The sequence below is a fragment of the Oncorhynchus mykiss genome, chromosome 30 (genome assembly GCF_057628025.1).
Source record: "Oncorhynchus mykiss isolate SJ-2025 chromosome 30, ASM5762802v1, whole genome shotgun sequence".
Lineage (NCBI taxonomy): Eukaryota > Metazoa > Chordata > Actinopteri > Salmoniformes > Salmonidae > Oncorhynchus > Oncorhynchus mykiss.
This window is the reverse complement of record NC_143051.1, coordinates 40,278,508-40,300,228: the sequence shown is the minus strand read 5'-3', so window position 1 is coordinate 40,300,228 and position 21,721 is coordinate 40,278,508. Positions and strand designations below refer to the sequence as shown.

Sequence of the window (21,721 nt, the reverse complement as noted above, 5' to 3'; positions counted from 1 at the left end):
CATATACTTACATGTACATATTCTCATTCACCCCTTTAGATTTGTGTGTATTAGGTAGTTTTTGGGGTATTGTTAGATTACTTGTTAGATACTACTGCACTGTCGGAACTAGAAGCACAAGCATTTCGCTACCTCACATTAACATCTGCTAACCATGTCTGAGACAAATAAGTTTAGATTTGATTTTAGCCATTCCAGCTTCCTAATGGTGGAATTGCTTGGGTAACCCTCTTGTTTAGTGTACGTAGCCAGCATTAAGTTGCTTGGTTATTCTAAACTGACTGTGTTGCAGTCAGAGGCTAGCTAGCCTAGCTTAAACTAGAAGCCTTAGCATGGCTAAATTCAGTTAGCATGCATAACTTCTGGCAAATAAAGCTTATTAGCTTTCTGCCAGTGATACGGCAATCCTATTCCTAGCACGGGTCTGATCGACCGGTGAGCCCCACAACAAAAATATCACTGTGACGTCAGTGCCACCACGTTTGGTTAATAACAAAACAGGGTGCTACGTCAGAATTTACTGGAGCCCCGTGTCCATAAGGGGCAGGGCTTCATCCAGGCTATAGAAGCACAACTTAGCTTGGAAGCTTGTCCATGTTTAAAGCCTCCTGTTACCCCAAGTGCCTTTGTGTTCACAGGGTTCAAGTGGTATCTCAAATCTCCCCAAGGTGAGAGTAATACGTTGGGCGACTCGCTCTCTGTCCACAAGAAGGCTCATCACTGGGATTCATTGCTGATTCCTGCCTGTAGCTCACTAGTCCCCATGAGGTGCTTAGTGATACAGGTTATGGGTTTCATTCTAGGAAATGACATTCAATTACCAATTGCCCCGTCTGTTACCACAGAAGGTGTCCATTTTTCGGTGCTGTCTGTCCCTTCTCCAGCTTGGTTGAAAGATTCTGTGGCACCGGTAACTATGAAAAAGAACAATGAACCAATCTCTCCCAGTCCATATGGTGGCGTCCCGCCCCTTGGCACTTGACGGGAGGCTCGCTGTCGGCTCCAAACAACGGTGTGCATGCGCAGTGCTATCATGCGAACAGTCACGTCGGGGGTACAGGCTACAACTTTTGCGCATCCCCCACACTTCAGCGATGTCATAAGGTTTCCTGTTTCCGAGGCCTCAGAGCCCGTTTTGAGGGAGGGAATAACCTCCCGTCTCCAGACACAGGTAACCGGAGAAGTCTATGTCAGATCCTGGTTGTGCGGTTGTCTCAGACTGGTCTCCAAACCAATTGCTCCCACATGGGACTTGGCCCTGATCCTCAACTTCAAAATCTCCCTGCACATGACTTTGGTCATGGCTAAACATGTTGGGGACCTCCAAGTGTTATCAGTACAAACTTTCTGTACTCAGTTCACCCGGGCAACTAAAGTGAACGTTGAGTCCAAATGCGACCTTCTCCCTGAAAGTCATGGCTATGTCCTACAGGTGCTTAGCTTTGAGCCATTTCCATTTTCACCTCCTATTCCTTCTGAAGAGGAACAGGAGTTTAAATGTCCTGTGTGAGCTTTATGCCCGTTCTGCTAATCGAGCTCGTGGCAGGGCAGTCCATAAACAGCATGTCTCCTACTGGATTGTGGAATCTCTCCGGGCATATTACAGCAGGGGGCAAGGGTTAAATAGCGGTGTACGCGCCCACTCCACCAGCGGTCCGGCAGCATCTTGGGCATGGTTTAAATGGTTGAGTGTAGGATACATTTGTGCTGCAGTGAGTTGGGCATCACCATATACTTTTGTGATGTTTCATTGCTTGGATGTCACTGCTCCCAGTTCAGTCCAGTGTGTTTACGGCTGGGATGGGGAAAGTCACTAGGCAGCGCTGTGTGCACGATACCCAGACTGCCGCATCTGGCGGGGTCAGGTCTGGATGGTCTGCCACGGGCAGTTTAATTTAGTATCGGTTGGGCTAAGCTTGGGGCGTGATTATATATCCCCATAGTATGTTGTACTGAAGTTGACTGAATGAAAGGGAACGTAACGTTATGACTATAACTACTGTTCCCTGAAGGGAGGGAAACGAGATACAACTCCTGTTTCGCCCCACACTGCCCGTTCCTCAGTGAAGGAATTAATCAGAGCCTCACGCTTATCACCTGGGGAAGGCGGGGCTTCCAGCAAGGGGTGGATTTCAGGCGATTGAAGATCCTTCAACCCGAAGTAACGAGAGTGCGACTCCCCCATAGTGTGTTGTACCTCGTTTCCCTTCTTCATGGAACAGTAGTTATAGTCATCAAGTTATATTCTGTTTGAGATACTCAAGGACCAAAGTTGAGAATCACTGTACTACAGTAGCCATAATGCTCTATTTATGGTTTTATTTTAGTAAAGATGTTTCTGAAGCTAACACAATGGTGTCTCGTCTCCTTATCAATACAATTACTGTGTGGGATCAGTACAGAGGGGGGAGGGAAACTCACGTTGGGTGTGGCGTCTCCACATTGTTGGCAGAGTACACACTGCCTCTCATCTTTGGTCCAGTCGAGTTCCAGGGCCCCGGTTAGAGCACAATGTGTACCTACTCAAGATAGACCAAACACATTCATTAATCATTGAATTGATTCACATTGTTAGGATGAAGTAAAAAGCTAGATCACCATCAATCTTGTGCCGGTGAATGGGGTTACATGCTTGCTTTGAGAAAGGACATAGGCTTACAGAGGGAGTGATAAATATATAATATAACGCACTACTGAACTTTATAATGCACTACTATTGACCAGAGCCCTATGCCTATGACCAGACCCCCTAGTTGAGACACAGCCAAAGACTCCATACCTTGGGATTTGAGTGTGAGGCTCTCCAGAGCCCGGGACTGATGGGTGGTGACTGAGTACAGGGAAGGGATGCTGTTCCCCTGCTGGAGGCACCCTGAGCCCCTGGTAACTTGGTATGTCCTCTCCAGCCACTGTGCATAGCTGTGCTCCTTAGAGGGTGGAAGAACTGCCTCAGGGAGCATACCACTGAGACAGAAGAAACGGGGGGGGGGGGGGGGGGGGGGAGACTTGTTCAGCAACAGAGCCTTTCTAAAATGTATTTGTATATTTTATTTATTTATTTCACCTTTATTTAACCAGGTAAGCCAGTTGAGAACAAGTTCTCATTTACAAATGCGACCTGGCCAAGATAAAGCAAAGCAGTGTGACAAACAGTTACACATGGAATAAACAAACATACAGTCAATAACACAATAGAAAGGTCTATATACAGTGTGTGCAAATGAAGTAAGATTAGAGAGGTAGGGCAATAAATAGGCTGTAGTGGAAAAATAATTACAATTTCGCAAATAAACACAGGAGTGATAGATGTGCAAGTAGAGATACGGGGGTGCAAAGGAGCAAAAAAAAGAAAATAAAAGAAAATAAATAACAATATGGGGATGAGGAGGTTGGATGGGCTATTTACAGATGGGCTATGTACAGGTGCAATGATCTGTAAGCTGCTCTGATAGCTGATGCTTAAAGTTAGTGAGGGAGATATGAGTCTCCAGCTTCAGTGATTTTTGCAGTTCGTTCAAGTCATTGGCAGCAGAGAACTGAAGGAAAGGCGGTCAAAGGAGGAACTGGCTTTGGGGGTGACCAGTGAAATATACCTGCTGGAGCGCGTGCTACGGGTGGGTGCTACTGTGGTGACCAGTGAGCTGAGATAAGGCGGGGCTTTACCTAGCAAGGACTTATAGATGACCTGGAGCCAGTTGGTTTGGCGACGAATATGAAGCGAGAGCCAGCCAACGAGAGCATACAGGTCGCAGTGGTGGGTCGTATATGGGGCTTGGTGACGAAACGGATGGCACTGTGATAGACTGCATCCCATTTGCTGAGTAGAGTGTTGGAGGCTGTTTTGTAAATTACGTTGAAGTCAAGGATCGGTAGGATAGACAGTTTTACAAAGGTATGTTGGGCAGCATGAGTGAAGGATGCTTTGTTGCGAAATAGGAAGCTAGATTTAATTATGTATTGGAGATGCTTAGTATGAGTCTGGAAGGAGAGTTTACAGTCTAACCAGACACCTAGGTATTTGTAGTTGTCCACATATTCTAAGTCAGAACCGTTCAGTGATTTTTGCAAGGCGGGCGGGCAGCGATCGGTTGAAGAGCATGCATTTAGTTTTACTTGCATTTACGAGCAGTTGGAGGCCACGGAAGGAGAGTTGTATGGCATTGACGCTTGTCTGCAGGTTAGTTAACAGTGTCCAAAGAAGGGCCAGAAGTATACAGAATTATGTCGTCTGCAGAGGTGGATCAGAGAATCACCAGCTGCAAGCGCGACATCATTGATGTATACAGAGAAAAGAGTTGGCCCGAGAATTGAACCCTGTGGCACTATAACCCTATAAGCTGCTAGAGGTCCGGACAACAGGCACTCCGATTTGACACACTGAACTCTATCATAGAAGTAGTTGGTGAACCAGGCGAGGCAGTCATTTGAGAAACCAAGGCTGTTGAGTCTGCCGATAAGAATGCCGTGATTGATAGAGTCGAAAGCCTTGGCCAGGTCGATGGATATGGCTGCACAGTATTGTCTTTTGTCGATGGCAATTATTATATCGTTTAGGACCTTGAGCGTGGCTGACGTGCACCCATGATCAGCTCGGAAACCAGATTGCATAGTGGAGAAGGTAAGGTGGGATTCGAAATGGTCGGTGATCTGTTTGTTAACTTGGCTTTTGAAGACCTTAGAAAAGGCAGGGTAGGGTAGATATAGGTCTGTAACAGTTTGGGTCTAGAGTGTCTCCCCCTTTGAAGATGGGGATTACCGCGGCAGCTTTCCAATATTTGGGGATCTCAGACGATAGGAAAGAGGTTGAACAGGCTAGTAATAGGGGTTGCAAAAATTGTGGCGGATCATTTTAGAAGGAGAGGGTCCAGATTGTCGAGCCCAGCTGATTTGTAGGGGTGCAGATTTTGCTCTTTCAGAACATCAGCTATCTGCATTTGGGTGAAGGACAAATGGGGGAGGCTTGGGCAAGTTGCTGTGGGGAGTGCAGAGCTGTTGACAGGGGTAGGGGTAGCCAGGTGGAAAGCAAGGCCAGCCGTAGAAAAATGCTTCTTGAAATTCTCGATAATCGTAGATTTATCTGTGGTGACAGTGTTTCCTAGCCTAGTTTTGCTTTCCATTCAGGCCAAGGAGATACTTTTTTTGAAGTATTATTTGCTAGCTTTTCGAAAATAAGTATTCTATGCCTGCTTTATCTTTCTGAAGGCAAAACTAATTATTGTCATAGTTGGTTTGTTCAGGGATTTCCCCTTTTGTCTTCTTGGCGGAAATGGGAGTAAGAACAACAATATCACAATCGGTCAAAATCGATAACATAAACCGTCATATGGTCTACACATAGTGTATCAATTTACCTTGGGAAATCTTTGGAGATTGGGTCCCACATTCTCTGATCCTGGCTATGAAACCAACTGAAAGTCTCCTCCAGCAACTGAAAGGACATAGATACAGTATATTCGGAGAGTATTCAGACACCTTGACTGTTTCCATATTTTGTTACGTTAAAGCATTATTCTAAAATTAATACAAATGTTTTGTCCCCCAATCTATACAAAATACCCCATAATGACAAAGCAAAAACAGTTTTTTTTTTTTTTTGTAATAATAAATATAGAATTTAAAAAACTTAAATGTCACATTTACATAAGTATTCAGACCCTTTACTCAGTACTTTGTTGAAGCACCTTTGGCGGAGATTACAGCCTTGAGTCTTTTTTGATTGAGAGGGGTTGAGTTAAATGCGGAAGACATTTCAGTTGAATGCACTCAGTTGCACAACTGACTAGGTATCCCCCTTTCTTGGTTATGACACTATAAGCTTGGCACACCTGTATTTGAGGAATTTATCCAAAATCCTCTCAAGCCATGTCAGGTTGGCTGGGGAACATCGCTGCACAGCCATTTTCAGGTCTCTCCAGAGATGTTCAATCGGGTTCAAGTCCGGGCTCTGGCTACGCCACGCAAGGACATTCAGAGACTTGTCCCGAAGCCACTCCTGCATTGTATTGGCTGTGTACTTAGGGTTGTTATCCTGTTGGAAGGTGAACCTTCGCCCCAGTCTGAGGTCCTGAGCGCTCTGGAGCAGGTTTTCATCAAGGATTGCTCTGTACTTAACTGGTCTCCTACCGCTGATAAACATCCCCACAGCATGCTGCTGCCACCACCATGCTTCACCGAAGGGATGGCGCCAGGTTTCCTCCAGACGTGACCCTTTGCATTCAAGGCAAAGAGTTGAATCTTGGTTTCATCAGACCAGAGAATCTTGCCTTTTGGCAAACTCCATGCGGGCTGTCATGTGCCTTTTACTGAGCGGCGGCTTCCGTCTGCCCACACCACAATAAAGGCCTGATTGGTGGAGAGCTGCAGAGATGGTTGTCCATCTGGAAGGTTCTCCCATCTCCACAGAGGAACTCTGGAGCTCTGTCAGTGTGACCTTCGGGATCTTGATCTTGTAGGCCCATCTCCCCCAATTGCTCAGTTTGGCCAGGTAGCCAGCTCTAGGAAGAGCGTTGGTGGTGCCAAACTTCTTTCATTTAAGAATGATAGAGGCCACTTTATTCTTGGGGACCTTCAATGCTGCAGACATTTTTGGTACCCTCCCCAGATCTGTGCCGCGACACGATCCTGTCCCTGAGTTTTACGGACAATTCGTCCGACCTCATGGCTTGGTTTTTTGCTCTGACATGCACTGTCAACTGTGGGACCTTACATAGACAGGTGTGCCTTTCCAAATCATGTCCAATCAATTTAATTTATCACAGGTGGACACCAATCAAGTTGTAGAAACATCAAGGATGATCAATGGAAACAGGATGCACCTGAGCTCAATTTTGAGTCTCATAGCAAACGGTCTGTTACCTTAGGTAAAAAAAAAAAAAATCTAAAAACCTGTTTTCGCTTTGTCATTATGGGGTATTGTAAATGTATTTAATACATTTTAGAATAAGGCTGTAAAGTAACATTTTGAAAAGGGGAAGGGGTCTGAATACTTTCCGAATGCACTCAGTGTGTGATCTTTATACATCGTTAAAGAGAGGCAATAAGCGGTTCATACACAAAAATATTATTTTAGAGTTATTTTATTATGTTTTATTAATCGAGGCAATTAATAAACTAGCATATATTTTTTTTATGCAGACTATACTAAAATAGAGTAAATATGCAAATAAACAATATAATGATATGGCACAGTATGGCCCATAACAAATGTCTATAGCATTAATGGAGGAAAGGTCTTTCTACTAACCTTCAGGTAGTGAGACCTGGCCAAACAGGTGGGCCTCAGGTCCTCAGGGAGAGACTCTTCCTCCTTTAGCCCCTTCCTCATCACCATGACAACATCCTCATGGAATGATTTCTGATTGGTAGACAAGAACAGGAAAAACAGGTGTCAAGTTCAGGAGACGGATGTATTGTTGTTACAATATATGTGAGATTAAATTTACTGTGTGGAGTCTTCTCTCCCATTAGAACATCTATAAGAGCATCTGCTAAATGACCAAAATGTATATAAAGTGATCAGATTGTGGTCTGAAAAGAGCTACATGATTCACAGTGGAACATTGATGCCATGACAGCTAAATCAACAACCGCTAGCTAGGTCTTAATAGTTTTCATGTGACATAATTCAAATGTTTATAAAGGACTGGGGTCTCTCACCAGTGAAGTGTACTGGCCGCCTGTACATTTTTGACCCACGGCATGTAGGTCGCAGATGGGCTGCTGTTGGTCCCTGAAAGCATTTAGTTCCGTGGATTCCTCACACTGCAGAAAACAAAAGAACAGCATGGTATAGTCAAATGGAGACCGCCGTCAGGGAAATACAATCCATAAGACAGTCTAAACGTGTAAAAGTTAAATAGTTTTTATACTTGATTTTGGATATAGAGAAGAGCCATGTTATGAAAGTGAGAGAGCATGGTACGAGTATCTGACTCGTGACTACTTGACGTCTTTACTGTGATGGCGGCAGACATTACCTCTCTGCAGGTTATCAGGTGCTGGGCGGAGGAGTCAGAGAGGAGGTTGGTCAGCACATTCTCTAGCCCCGCCCTCAGCCTTTCCTTCAGCGCCTCCTTCCAGCATATGGGCTGTGATTGGCTGCAGCGTTTACAGGAATATACTACGCTCTCTGGCAGGCTAGACATGATCTCATACAGGTCATCTGGGAGCCAGAAGAGAGGCATAATTTCAATATAATGGAGTGGGTTTATAGTGGGATAGGCCCTTAAGTTAGGACCTGCCTGAAAAATCGGCCCAGCGTCGACCAGGTTAGGCCAGTATATGCCGTCATTGTAAATAATAATTTGTTTTTAACTGACTTGCCTAATTGAATAAAGGTTAAATAAAATTAAATAGTTGAGGTGGCATCTTCCCCTACACATACTGTTATTAATAGGGGTGGTCACCCCTTCGCCTGGAGAACTACCCTCTTGCAGGATTTGGTTCCAGCTCTTATATCCAACACACCTGATTCTACCAATGAGATGCTCCTTGGAACCTTGATTAGCTGGATTAGGTGTGTTTGTATAGGGCTAGAGCAAACGCCTGCATACCCAGTAACACTAATGAGTGTTGGCCACCCCTGTTGTACATCCCCTTGATAAAGATAGTTTTAAAGCTGAAACATTAGTGTCACTCACCAGAGAGTCCTTCACATTTAGAATGCACCCAGTGGCTACACATGGAGCACTCCATCATCTGGCTGTTGTGGTCGTTCTCCTCGTAACACTTGGAGCATATGGTGCAGAAGTTCCCTTGTAAAACAAATAAGAAACAAAATCAGATGTACTAAAGTAATCAATGATTAATGGTTCTTTCGACCAATCGAAATAAAAAAAACAGACACCCTGTTTAAATAAAATCAACCTATACAGTGCATTCGGAAAGTATTAAGACCACTTGACTTTTTCCACATTGTTACATTACAGCCTTATTCTAAAATTACATTTTTTTAAAGACAAAGCAAAAAAAAAAGTTTAGAAATATTTGCAAACGTATAAAAAGAAACAAAAAAACGGAAAAATAACATTTACATAAGTATTGATATGTCCGAGTCTTAATTATCAGGTCATTTATTGAAATTGTAACCTTTATTTAACTATGCAAGAACAAATTCTTATTTACAATGACGGCCTACTCTGGCCAAATCCGGACGACGCTGGGCCAATTGTGTGCCGCCCTATGGAACAGCCAATCAAGGCCGGATGTGTGACAGCCTGGAATCGAACCAGGGTCTGTAATGACACCTCTTACACTGAGATGCAGTGCCTTAGACCGCTGTGCCATTCGGGAGCCCAATTGAGTGCCATGGTATGGTTTCTACACCAGAAGTTAATGATTATCTGTAGGAGGAATATACAGTTGAAGTCGGAAGTTTACAAGCACTGAGGTTGGAGTCATTAAAAGTCATTTTTCAACCACTCCTATTTTCTTGTTAAGAAACTATAGTTTTGGCAAGTCGGTTAGGACGTCTACTTTGTGCATGACACAAGTAATCTTTCCAACAATTGTTTACAGGCAGATTATTTCACTTCTAATTCACTTTATCACAATTCTAGTGGCTCAGAAGTTTACATATACTTAGTTGACAGTGCCCTTTAACAGCTTGGAAAATTCCAGAACATGTCATGGCTTTAGAAGCTTCTGACTAATTGACGTCATTTGAGTCAATTGTAGGTGTACCTGTGGATGTATTTCAAGGCCTAACTTTTGTTATTGACCAAATACTTATTTTCCATCATTTGCAAATAAATTCATAAAAAAAATCCTACAATGTGATTTCCTGGATTTTTCCCCCTCATTTTGACTGTCATAGTTGAAGTGTACCTATGATGAAAATTACAGGCCTCTCATCTTTTTAAGTGGGAGAACTTGCACAATTGGTGGCTGACTAAATACTTTTTTGCCCCACTGTATACTAACACTGGTGGAAACATGTCTTTGTCTTATGCAGCTGTATAACACAAATGGGTGAATCAACTTGGTTTAAGCTTTACTAAGCGTCCGTGAGTTTATTACTCACGTTACTCAATTTGGAACCTAACAATATTCAGACCCTTCACTCGGTACTTTGTTTAAGAACATTTGGCAGCGATTACAGCCGCAAGTCTTCTTGGGTATGACGCTACAAGCTTGGCACAACTGTATTTGGAGAGTTTTTCCCATTCTTCTCTTCAGATCCTTTCAAGTTCGATGGAGAGCGTCTCTGCACAGCTATTTTCAGGTCTCTCCAGGGATGTCATATCGGGTTCAAGTCCGGGCTCTGGCCAGACCACTCAAGGACATTGAAACTTGTCCCGAAGTCAATCCTGCGTTGTCTTGGCTGTGTGTTTAGGGACATTGTCCTGTTGGAACAAGGTTCACCCCAGTCTGAGGTCCCAAGTGCTCTGGAGCAGGTTTTCATCAAGGATCTCTGTACATTGCTCCGCTCATCTTTCCCTCGAGCCTGACTTGTCTCCCAGTACCTGCCGCTGAAAAACATCCCCACAGCATGATGCTGCCACCTCCATGCTTTAACGTAGGGGTGGGTGCGCCAGGTTTCCTCCAGAAGTGACGCTTGGAATTGACACCGAGTTCAATCTGGGTTTCATCAGACCAGAGAATCTGGTTTCTCATGGTCAGAGTCCTTTTGGAGTTTGCCAAAAAGGCACCTAGATGGCTGTCATATGCCTTTTACTGGGAAGTGGCTTCAGTCTCGGAGCTCTACGGACAATTATTTCGACCTCATGGCAACTGTGGGACCTTAAGTTCCTGTGGAATTATCCACTGTCATCTGGTTTTTCCCTCAATACCATCTGCTTTCAAGAACACACATAGGTGTGTTCCTTTCCAAATCATGTCAAATCTATTGAATTTACCACAGGTGGACTCCAATCAAGTTGTAGAAACATCTCAAGGATGATCAATGGAAACAGGATGCACCCGAGCTCAAGAATAATAGTGAAGACATCAAACTATGAAATAACACATTGAATCATGTAGTACCCCCAAAAAAGTGTTAAACAAATCAATATATATTTTATATTCTTCAAAGTAGCCACCCTTTGCCTTGATGACAGCTCACTCTTGGCATTCTCTCAGCCAGCATCATGAAGTAGTCAACTGGAATGCATTTCAATTAACAGGTGTGCCTTGTTAGCCAATCAGTTGTGTTGGGACAAGGTAGGGGTGGTATACAGAAGATAAAATGTACTTGGTCTTTTACCAAATAGGGTTATGGCAAGAACCGCTCAAATAAGCAAAGAGAAACAGTGCATCCTTACTTTAAGACATGGTCAATCAATCCGGAAAATTCCAAGAACTTTAACCTCGAGTGTAGGGGGCAGTATTTTGATGTTTGGATGAAAAACATACCCAAATTAAACTGCCTATTTCTCAGGCTCAGAAAAAACTAGAAAATGCATATAAATTGTCAGATTAGGATAGAAAACACTAAAGTTTCCAAAATATTGTCTGCAAGTAGAACAGAACTGATATTGCAGACGAAAACCTGAGGAAAATCCAACCAGGAAGTGGCCTCTATTTTGAAAGCTCCATGTTCCATAGCCTGCCTTCTCTCCATTTAAAGGGATATCAACCAGATTCCTTTTCCTATGGCTTCCACATGGTATGAACAGTCTTTAGACATAGTTTCAGGCTTTTATTCTGAAAAATGAGCGAGAAAGATCACATCGTGTCAGTGGATGGCTGGGTGCCAGCAGCGTTTTGTACGCTCAACAGCTTGGAGCAGCCATTTTCTCTCTCTCTCTCTCTCTCTCTCCTATTGAAGAAGCTACATTCCCGGTTGATATATTATCGATTATATATTGTAAAAAACAACCTGAGGATTGACTATAAAAAAACATTTGAAATGTTTCTACGAACATTATGGATACTATTTGGAATTTTCATCTGCGATGACGTGACCGCTCGAGCCTGTGGATTACTGAACACAACGCACCAACCAAATGGAGGTATTTTGGATATAAAAATAATCTTTATGGAACAAAAGGAACATTTGTGTAACTGGGAGTCTCGTGAGTGCAAACATCCGAAGATCATCAAAAGGTAAGCGATTTAATTTATTGCTTTTCTGACTTGTGTGACCAATCTACTTGGCTGCTAGCTGTTTGTAATATTTTTCCTACTGAGAGAGATGTCCTTACATAAGCGCTTGGTTTGCTTTCGGCGAAAAGCTTTATTGAAATCTGACACGCCAGGTGGATTAACAACAAGCTAAGCTGTGTTTTGCTATATTGCACTTGGGATTTCATGAAAATTAAATATTTTTAGTGATTTAATTTGAATTTGGCACTCTGCAATTCAGCGGTGGTTGACAAAAATGATCCCGCTAACGGGATGGGTGCATCAAGTTAAGGTTCCTTCAAGTGCAGTAACAAAAACCAAGTGCTATGATGAAACTGGCTCTCATGTGGACCGCCACAGGAAATGAAGACCCAGAGTTCTCTGCTGCAGAGGATAAGTTCAGAGTTACCAGCCTCAGACATTGCAGCCAAAATAAACGCTTCACAAAGTTCAAGAAACAGACACAGCTCAATATTAACTGTTCAAAGGAGACTGTGTGAAATCAGGGCTTCATGGTCAAATTTCTGCAAAGAAACCACTAAAGGACACCAATCAGAAGAGACTTTCTTGGGCCCAGAAACATGAGCAATGGACATTAGATCGGTGGAAATCTGTCCTTTGAGTCCAAATTTGAGATTTTTGCTTCCAACTGACATGTCTTTGTGAGACGCAGAGTATGTGAACGGATGATCTCCGCATGTGTGGTTCCCACCGTGAAGCATGGGAGTGTGACGGTGCTTTGCTGGCAACAGTGTCAGTGATTTATTTAGAATTCAAGGCATACTTAACCAGCATGGCTACCACAGCATTCTGCAGCAATACGCCATCCCATCGGATTTGCGCATAGTGGGACTATCATTTGTTTTTCAAAAGGTCAATGAACCAACACATCTCCAGGCTGTGTAAGGGCTATTTTACCAAGAAGGAGAGTGATGGAGTACTGCATCAGATGACCTGGCCTCCACAATCACCTGACCTCAACCCAATTGAGATGGTTTGGGATGAGTTAGACCGCAGAGTGAAGGAAAAGCATTCCAGGTGAAGTTGGTTGAGAGAATGCCAAGAGTGTGCAATGATGTCATCAAGGCAAAGGGTGGCTACTTTGAAGAATCTAAAATGTAAAAAACTTTTTGGGTTACTACATGATTCCATATGTGTAATGTTATAGTTATGAAGTCTTTACTATAACTCTACAATCTAGAAAATAGTCAAATTAAATAACTTTTGACTGGTACTGTACTTTTGCAAAAATGTCTAAAACACTGTTTTTCCTTTGTCATTATGGGGTATTGTGTGTAGATTGAGTAAATAATGTATTTAAATACATTTTCGTATAAGGTTGTAACGTAGCAAAATGTGGAAGGGGTCTGAAAACTTTGAATGCACTGTATGTATTGCGCTTGTCTGATGCTTTAAGCACTCTGATTAAGTAAGACAAATGACTCGAGGGAGCCAGAGATCAAAATAATAATAAGAAAGAAACCTTAACCTGACCATCCTCCTTCCACTCCTGCAGGCTTTTGCAGATTCTGCAATTACTCTCCTGAAGTTTTTTTTACCCCCCAATTTCATGGAATCCAATTGAGATCTTGTCTCATTGTTGCAAATATGAGCCCCCTAAACCAGACAACGCTGGGCCAATTGTGAGCCGCCCCATGGTACTCCCGGTCACGGCCAGTTGTGACACAGCCTGGGATCGAACCTGGGTCTGTTGCAGTGCCTTAGACTGCTGTGCCACTTGGCAGGCCCCAATTATGGTTGTCATGTACACATTTTCATGGAACAGTTTCATTTAATTTATAACATTAACCCATCTCAAAATCATTGTCATGTAGTTAATAAAAATTATATCCAAATCTAAATGATAAACCTAAAAACGAACTTATTACCATTGCCAATTACAGTATGTAAAAATAGTCTTCATAAAGCCAACCAATCAAAACATTGCAGCCTGCAGGTAGAAATATCCTGCTACAAATGAATACCCTATAAATCACATGTCCGCAACGAACTTAAAACATTGTATCAACGTGGGTCCACGCAAACTTGCAACATTGTAAAAACGATTCTGGGACAGACACAGATGTAGGCTATTTGCACAAGGGATAAGAGGTCATCAGATAGGAAAGATTTTTTTCAATACATTGAGAAACTATTGTTTTTACATCCATTGATTGACAGACTGCTTGCTTTACTGTTTGAGGTGAAGAAAACATTACTTTGAGAAGCACCACAGCTCATTAGTGGTGGTCCGTCAAGCCAATCAGAAATACTATCAGATCCACAAATGGGCACATTTATATGCCTACATTTGCGCGCAAGTCATGTAGCCATAGGCCTACTTCAGTATTGGTATTTTATTAGGATCCCTATTAGCTGTTGCAAAAGTAGCAGCTACTCTTCCTGGGGTCCAAACAAAACATGACATAATACAAAAGCTTCCGCTTGAGCGGACAGCTTGAAGAAAACCAGTCAATATGCAGGTCCCCAAGAAAGTAGACCTCTCTGTTTACATCACATACACTATCAAGCATTTCCCACACATTATTTAGATACTGTTAGAGTGTTGCTATAGGCCACCAAGTGCTAAAAGAAAAGGCTTAAGCTGTGCCAAGTGAACCTGCAACACCTCAATAACACAAGACCTTCTTAAGCACCTGCCCCATAAGCATGTCTGTCTCTTCTATAGATGTTATATCCTTGTATTTTTATTTCACCTTTATTTAACCAGGTAGGCTAGTTGAGAACAAGTTCTCATTTGCAACTGCGACCTGGCCAAGATAAAGCATAGCAGTGTGAACAGACAACAGAGTTACACATGGAGTAAACAATTAACAAGTCAATAACACAGTAGGAAAAAAAGAGAGTCTATATACATTGTGTGCAAAAGGCATGAGGTAGGCGAATAATTACAATTTTGCAGATTAACACTGGAGTGATAAATGATCAGATGGTCATGTACAGGTAGAGATATTGGTGTGCAAAAGAGCAGAAAAGTAAATAAAAACAGTATGGGGATGAGGTAGGTAAAAATGAGTGGGCTATTTACCGATAGACTATGTACAGCTGCAGCGATCGGTTAGCTGCTCAGATAGCAGATGTTTGAAGTTGGTGAGGGAAAAAAAGTCTCCAACTTCAGCGATTTTTGCAATTCGTTCCAGTCACAGGCAGCAGAGAACTGGAACGAAAGGCGGCCAAATGAGGTGTTGGCTTTAGGGATGATCAGTGAGATACACCTGCTGGAGCGCGTGCTACGGGTGGGTGTTGCCATCGTGACCAGTGAACTGAGATAAGGTGGAGCTTTACCTAGCATGGACTTGTAGATGACCTGGAGCCAGTGGGTCTGGCGACGAATATGTAGCGAGGGCCAGCCGACTAGAGCATACAGGTCGCAGTGGTGGGTGGTATAAGGTGCTTTAGTGACAAAACGGATGGCACAGTGATAAACTGCATCCAGTTTGCTGAGTAGAGTGTTGGAAGCTATTTTGTAGATGACGTCGCCGAAGTCGAGGATCGGTAGGATCGTCAGTTTTACTAGGCTAAGTTTGGCGGCGTGAGTGAAGGAGGCTTTGTTGCAGAATAGAAAGCCGACTCTAGATTTGATTTTCGATTGGAGATGTTTTATATGAGTCTGGAAGGAGAGTTTACAGTCTAGCCAGACACCTAGGTACTTATAGATGTCCACATATTCAAGGTCGGAACCATCTAGGGTGGTGATGCTAGTCAGGCGTGCGGGTGCTGGCAGCGAACGGTTGAAAAGCATGCATTTGGTTTTACTAGCGTTTAAGAGCAGTTGGAGGCCACGGAAGGAGTGTTGTATGACATTGAAGCTCGTTTGGAGGTTAGATAGAACAGTGTCCAAGGACGGGCCGGAAGTATATAGAATGGTGTCGTCTGCGTAGAGGTGGATCAGGGAATCGCCCGCAGCAAGAGCAACATCATTGATATATACAGAGAAAAGAGTCGGCCCGAGAATTTAACCCTGTGGCACCCCCATAGAGACTGCCAGAGGACCGGACAGTATTGCTACTGTTGTATCATCAAATGAATTATCTAAGTGCGTCTCAGAAATGACTAATTTATGAACGTTATGTTCGCAAGTTATTGATTATATGAATCTTATTTCCAAGGCTACATATATTAATATGGGCTATTTTCAGCCCTTTCCTGGGTAGCTTATCAGAGATAGACTTAGTACGGAAAAGAGCAAACAAGCAAGAGAAAAAAATACAAATTCACCATTAACCCCTGTTTCCCTGTAGCGCCGTCTTAGGCGTCTCACAGTACGGCCATTGCAATTTATTGCCCTGGCCACATCTGCAGTCCTCATGCCTCCTTGCAGCATGCCTAAGACACGTTCCCGCAGATGAGCAGGGACCCTAGGCACCTTTCTCTTGGTGTTTTTCAGAGTCAGTAGAAAGGCCTCTTTAGTGTCCTAGGTTTTCATAACTGTGACCTTAAATGCCTACAGTCTGTAAGCTGTTAGTGTCTTAACGACCGTTCCACAAGTGCATGTTCATTAATTATGCATGGGAAACCGTGTTTAAACCCTTTGCAATGAAGATCTGTGAAGTTATTTGGATTTTTACAAATTATCCTTGAAAGATAGGGTCCTGAAAAGAGGACGTTATTTACAATAGATAGCAAAAACCCAATAGTCACAAGAATGGCTTCAGATCAAAGTCTACGTTGAGACTGAAAGGGACAAGGGTCTTTAAAATATAAGATCCAGGCGGCCTCTCGATTTAAAATTGTCAAGGTCACCCCCTTTCTCCTCGGGAGGGAGACGTGTTCGATGCCGATATAGCGAAGGGCTGAAATAGAGTTTTTACTCAAAATTGACAGGAGCTCTCCAAACAAAAGACCCAAAACCGGTAAATGGTATGAAATAAACCAAAACGTGTTTCTCATAAGCATAGGTTGTGCGTCTGCAAACAATGTGTTCACGACAATCAGAACGATAAAAGACTAGAATAATAATATATTGAATGCATTAACAGAAATGACCATAAACAAACATTGTAGATTAGAAATTATAGGAATTAACAGTAAATGTACTACTACTGGTGATATATGTCATGGGGAATTGATAGACTAACAATCAAACGATTAAGTTATGAAACAATGAATGTGCAGAAATTGTCAGGAAAGAGCACATTCAGGAGAGAGATGTGGATTGTGCATCTTAGTCACACTCCCCTTCTTGGTCTGTGCAATCCGCAATGGATTAGTCTCAGCCTCCACAATGGATTAGTTCACTGAGATGGGTGCGAATCAGATCGGCGTCTGGTGTGCCATAGAAATAAAATAAACGTATTTGCTGCTGCTCGAAAAATAAAATCTTGGTCAACCAACAGCCTATCAACCTAACAATCAACAAGTGGACTGATTGGGGTCAGTCCTAAATGATGGTAAGATCCTGACAAAGTATCAGTCCATCTAAGCAACTGCTCCCATCCCTCTCTTCTTGGCCTGTTCCTGGAGTTTGTGTATACCTTGCCTTGGTTGACTTGTGATGTGTCTCTGTGTGACTCACTGAGGTCCTACCTTTGCTGTGGAGGGTGCTGCAGTCGGGACAGAGGTCCTGCTCGTGGTTCCAGGCCATGTCCCAGGTCTTCCCTGGGGTCACGCCACAGCTCTTACACCGGATACACGTCATACACACCTGGGACAGGGGCAGGTAGCCCAGAAGTTAGAGAGATGGACCAGAACTTTAAGGACGCTGGTTGCTCCCAGGCCGGGCAAAGAAAGGTGGGAAATGAATTGGCTGAGAACTGAGGGTTGCTGGTTTCAGATCATTACTGGAATCCACTATTGTTGTGCCCTTGAGCAAGGCACTTATGCAAACTGGACAATACACTTGCATTGTATGGTATTGACCAACAGTACAGTAAAAAACAGTCGTAAATCAGAATGGGGAGAAGAGAAGTAATAAATGTTAAATTCCGGGAACTTACCCAGGGCATCTTACAGTTGATGGGCTTTGGGTAGGTGGGTCCCAGACAGGAGGGGTGGTAGCAGTTCTGACACCTCCTGCACTGCAACACAGGCTAAAGGAAGTAATAGTACGCTTAAAATGTGAAAGTGGGGGTGGGGGAAAAAAACACCTCAGATCCTGCTGACCATACACACCTTGTTGTTCTTGCTCTTACGGCCACACACGTGGCAGAACTTGCAGCGGCGGCAGCACCAGTTCTCCTTGTTCTTCTCCTGGGGGCGCTCTTCGGGCCAGAGGCAGAAGCTGTGGAAGGGTTCGCAGCACACCTGGCAGTAGATCATCTGAGTTAAGGTGGAAAAGCAGAAGGCAGTCAACTCTCAAAATCAGGAGAACACATATTGCACTAAACCTACTGTTTTACATACAACCCAGTGTAGCTATTCAGTAAACTATGGAGTCTCCTGTGTGCTTCCTAGTTAATTTGTTTTCCTCAAAATGGTCAGACTAATACTTATCTACAATGAAATGTGATCATTCAAATAATAATACTGCAAACATAGGCACTGAATAATCTGTGGATGCCTTTCCATGATTACCTCATGGTGTCCTTTGCTGGCACAGAGCAGACAGACAGGCTGAGGGGTGACGGGGACGGAGGTGAGAATACTCAGACCGCCCATCAACCACACGTTCTGGATGGCACAGTCCTCCTGGGAGAGAAATACAACAAATTAGTGTGAGTTAATAAACTTTGATTTTGCAGTCATTCTTTAAGAGTATATGAGAGACTAAGAAAAGGAGAAAGACAGTTGGCAATGAGTTAATAAGAAAATAAACAATTTCACATTTTTAAGAAAGTTTATATGGGAGGGAGATGGAGTGAAAGAGTGAGTGAGAGAGAGATACACACCTTAAAGTCCACGCGGATCCTGTGCCTCCCGGTCTTCAAGTGGCCCTTTTGGGGGAGTCTGTTGGTTAGCGCAGTGAGGATGTTTGTTGAAGTGTTTTCCACGGCATTCTGCGAATGAAAGACGTAGTGGGGATCAATTCTGAGATTGTATTGTTGCTCTCCCTCTTTAACAACAGTCATCTCCTCTTCCTGCGAAAACTCGTCATCCGACTCATCGTCCCTCTGCATGACCGACTGCACCACACACTGGGGCAGTCGCTGCAGCTGCACCTGCAGGCGCCGCCTTAACCGCAGCAGTGGGATCCTGGGAGGGCAGGGCTGGCTGGGGCTCCTTGTTAGGTGGCCCTCTGTAACCAACAGCCCTGGGCGGAGCTCCTCTGAGTCGCCCCCCTGTGCATGTGAAGGGGGGAGGGGCTGCTTAAGCCATTGAGTGGGGGACCAGCGTTACAGCACGACCACGGTCACATGCTAAGCAGCCGGCCAAGGCAGAGGAAAGATGGAGAAGAAGACCCACCAAAACCACCTTTGGCTTTGAGAATAAAGTGTTAAGAGAAGTGAAGGAGAAGAGTTAAGAGAGGGTTAGAGAAGCCTGATCAGTTAAGGCATGCCAAGTCTCAGAGGAAAAGAAAGAGGTCCAATCACCAACAGTAGTCAACATTGTTAGAGAAAAAAGCAATCATAGGTCATGCCAGTCAAGAGAAACATGGAAAGAGTCACGGCATCTAATATTCTAATAAGTTCCAGAAAAACATGAAGGAAGATTCCAGAGGAGCAGTTAAGGTAAAATGCATGAATCAGGGATGAATGTGAAAGGGGTAAGCTTTTCCAACATGAGAACAGAGTTATACGAGTCATTACCTTGTCGGCTCTGCATCGGCCCAGCAGTCCTTTGGGTGTCCCAGGTCTGCGGTGCCTTACAAATTCACTGGGCACTGGGCCATCCTCAGGAGCTAGGAGGCCAGAGGGTGCAGCATCTGTCAGAGAACAAAGGGGTTTTAAAGCATAAAAAATAATAAAGTCTCCACTCAAACCAAAATCCTGAAACGACTCAAAAAAAAGTATTTTGGAATTTCTGACCTGTACTTCTATTGTCAATCACTGTCATCCTTAATCTCAATAACTACGGACTTTAACATCCACCACTAATCTTCTTATCTGCTTGGCTAATGGCTTTACATCCTTCAACTCTACCTGTCAGATAACTACATTTCAAGGATGGCGTTCAATGGATCTTGTTGTGGTCCAACTCAAAAGGAGAAGCCCGAATGTGAATCGACCTATACTTTCATCCATACACTACGGCTCCTATCCCGGTGTACGGAGTTACCTTGGCTGCTGGGAGCGTCAGGATTCTTTACCACGCCTTCTCCGCCTGTGTCCTCATCTGAGTCAGACTTCAGCAGGCTGCTGTAGGAGCGTGGCGTCACGTTCCGCCTCGGCTGCTTCCTGGTGGAAGGCCTCAGGCAGTCTCCAAGGGTTGCAGGGGCCGAAATCTCCTCTGCATCTCCCCAGGACGCCGACGCCTCATCATTGTTGGACTGAAGGCCATTAGCTGACGTCTGGCGCCGCCGCCTCGAAAGGACTGCACGACAAAAAGAAGCCCAGTGGTAAAGCTAAAAAAAAAAAAACGGCCTGAATATTTGGGCCATGAGGCAGGCCAGTGTCTAGTGTGGCTTTCGTTTAACTGTGTCAATGTTTTTGGTAGTAACAGCAAAAACAAAACAAGTGGCATTAGTAAATTATTCCACCCTCTTCAAGACCCTGGTGCTTGCCTACAGAGCAGCAAGGGGAACTGCCCCTCAACTTTAGGCTCTCTCAACCTGAGCACTCCATTCCGCCATCTCTGGTCTCTTGGCCCTCCCACCCCTATGGGAAGGCAGCTCCCGCTCAGCCCAGTCAAAGCTCTTCTCTGTCCAGGCACCCCAATGGTGGAACAAGCTTCCCTCTAAAGTCAGGACAGCGGAGTCCCTGCCCATGTTCCGAAAACATCTGAAACCCTACCTCTTGAAGAGTATCTTAAATAACTCACGGCACCCCCAATGCCCCCCTCCCAAGAAAAAGGCACTTGTATTTTCCTACCAGCACTGACATTGCTGATAAATACTTTGAGGGGAAACGTACTTGATACGATTGTGTTGTGGTCTCACCTAGCTATCTTAAGAAGAATGCAATAATTGCATAAGAGAGTCTGCTAAATTACAAATACAAAATATTATAAATAGACGTATTAAACATTAGAACACAACAAACCTGTGAATGGCTTGATGCCGCGCTTTACTTTCCTTGCCTCAATCCGAACACATCGTTTTAACCTGGTGGCACAGGGACATATTTATCATCACCATCTAAAAATAGGTGCCAAGTTAAATTTGTACACAAGACAACTAGAGCCGATTATAGAAATTAAAAACTGTGTGCCCGCCTGAGTGTGTGTTCATGAGTGGATGAAAAGTGAAAGCAACGGCCACAATTCTAGGCACAGTCACTTACACACAGCACTGGCGTCTGGTGTTGGGCCCTCCAAACTTGGGCTTGTCCAGGCAGTTGAAGCAGGTGCTGCAGTCACGCTCATGCAGGCAGCCCTGGCAGGTCCCACAGCGGGTGGCGCGGCCCCCAGGACCAACCTCGCTATAATTCCTCTTGAACTTCCGCTGCTTGCTGTACTTGTGCTTCTGTCTTGTCATCTTGTGCTTGACCGTGCAGTCAGAGGGGTCATCCGCAATGTCTAAAATCAGAGCGAGATCCAAAAATGATCTTAAATGACTTTGCAAACATGTGACGTTAGCGCAGTGACCTACCTGAATCGCAAA

At 44.0% G+C, this 21,721-nt stretch overlaps 1 protein-coding gene across 1 annotated transcript in view; it reads right to left on the bottom strand.

Moving 5' to 3' along the window:
* LOC110487656 (histone-lysine N-methyltransferase 2B) overlaps positions 1-21,721 on the bottom strand; it is a 95,338-nt gene that overhangs the window by 42,910 nt on the left and 30,707 nt on the right. Inside the window, exons 7-22 of the mRNA XM_036971712.2 lie at positions 21,402-21,636; positions 21,162-21,223; positions 20,239-20,493; positions 19,770-19,885; positions 18,912-19,019; positions 18,598-18,711; positions 18,196-18,342; positions 18,021-18,113; positions 17,611-17,728; positions 8,640-8,753; positions 7,977-8,161; positions 7,657-7,761; positions 7,244-7,354; positions 5,352-5,428; positions 2,780-2,964; positions 2,422-2,519 (exon numbers count right to left, since the gene is read on the bottom strand). Of these exons, the coding sequence (XP_036827607.2) occupies positions 2,422-2,519; positions 2,780-2,964; positions 5,352-5,428; positions 7,244-7,354; positions 7,657-7,761; positions 7,977-8,161; positions 8,640-8,753; positions 17,611-17,728; positions 18,021-18,113; positions 18,196-18,342; positions 18,598-18,711; positions 18,912-19,019; positions 19,770-19,885; positions 20,239-20,493; positions 21,162-21,223; positions 21,402-21,636 (2,123 nt within the window). The remainder of the gene's footprint in view (positions 1-2,421; positions 2,520-2,779; positions 2,965-5,351; positions 5,429-7,243; positions 7,355-7,656; positions 7,762-7,976; positions 8,162-8,639; positions 8,754-17,610; positions 17,729-18,020; positions 18,114-18,195; positions 18,343-18,597; positions 18,712-18,911; positions 19,020-19,769; positions 19,886-20,238; positions 20,494-21,161; positions 21,224-21,401; positions 21,637-21,721) is intronic.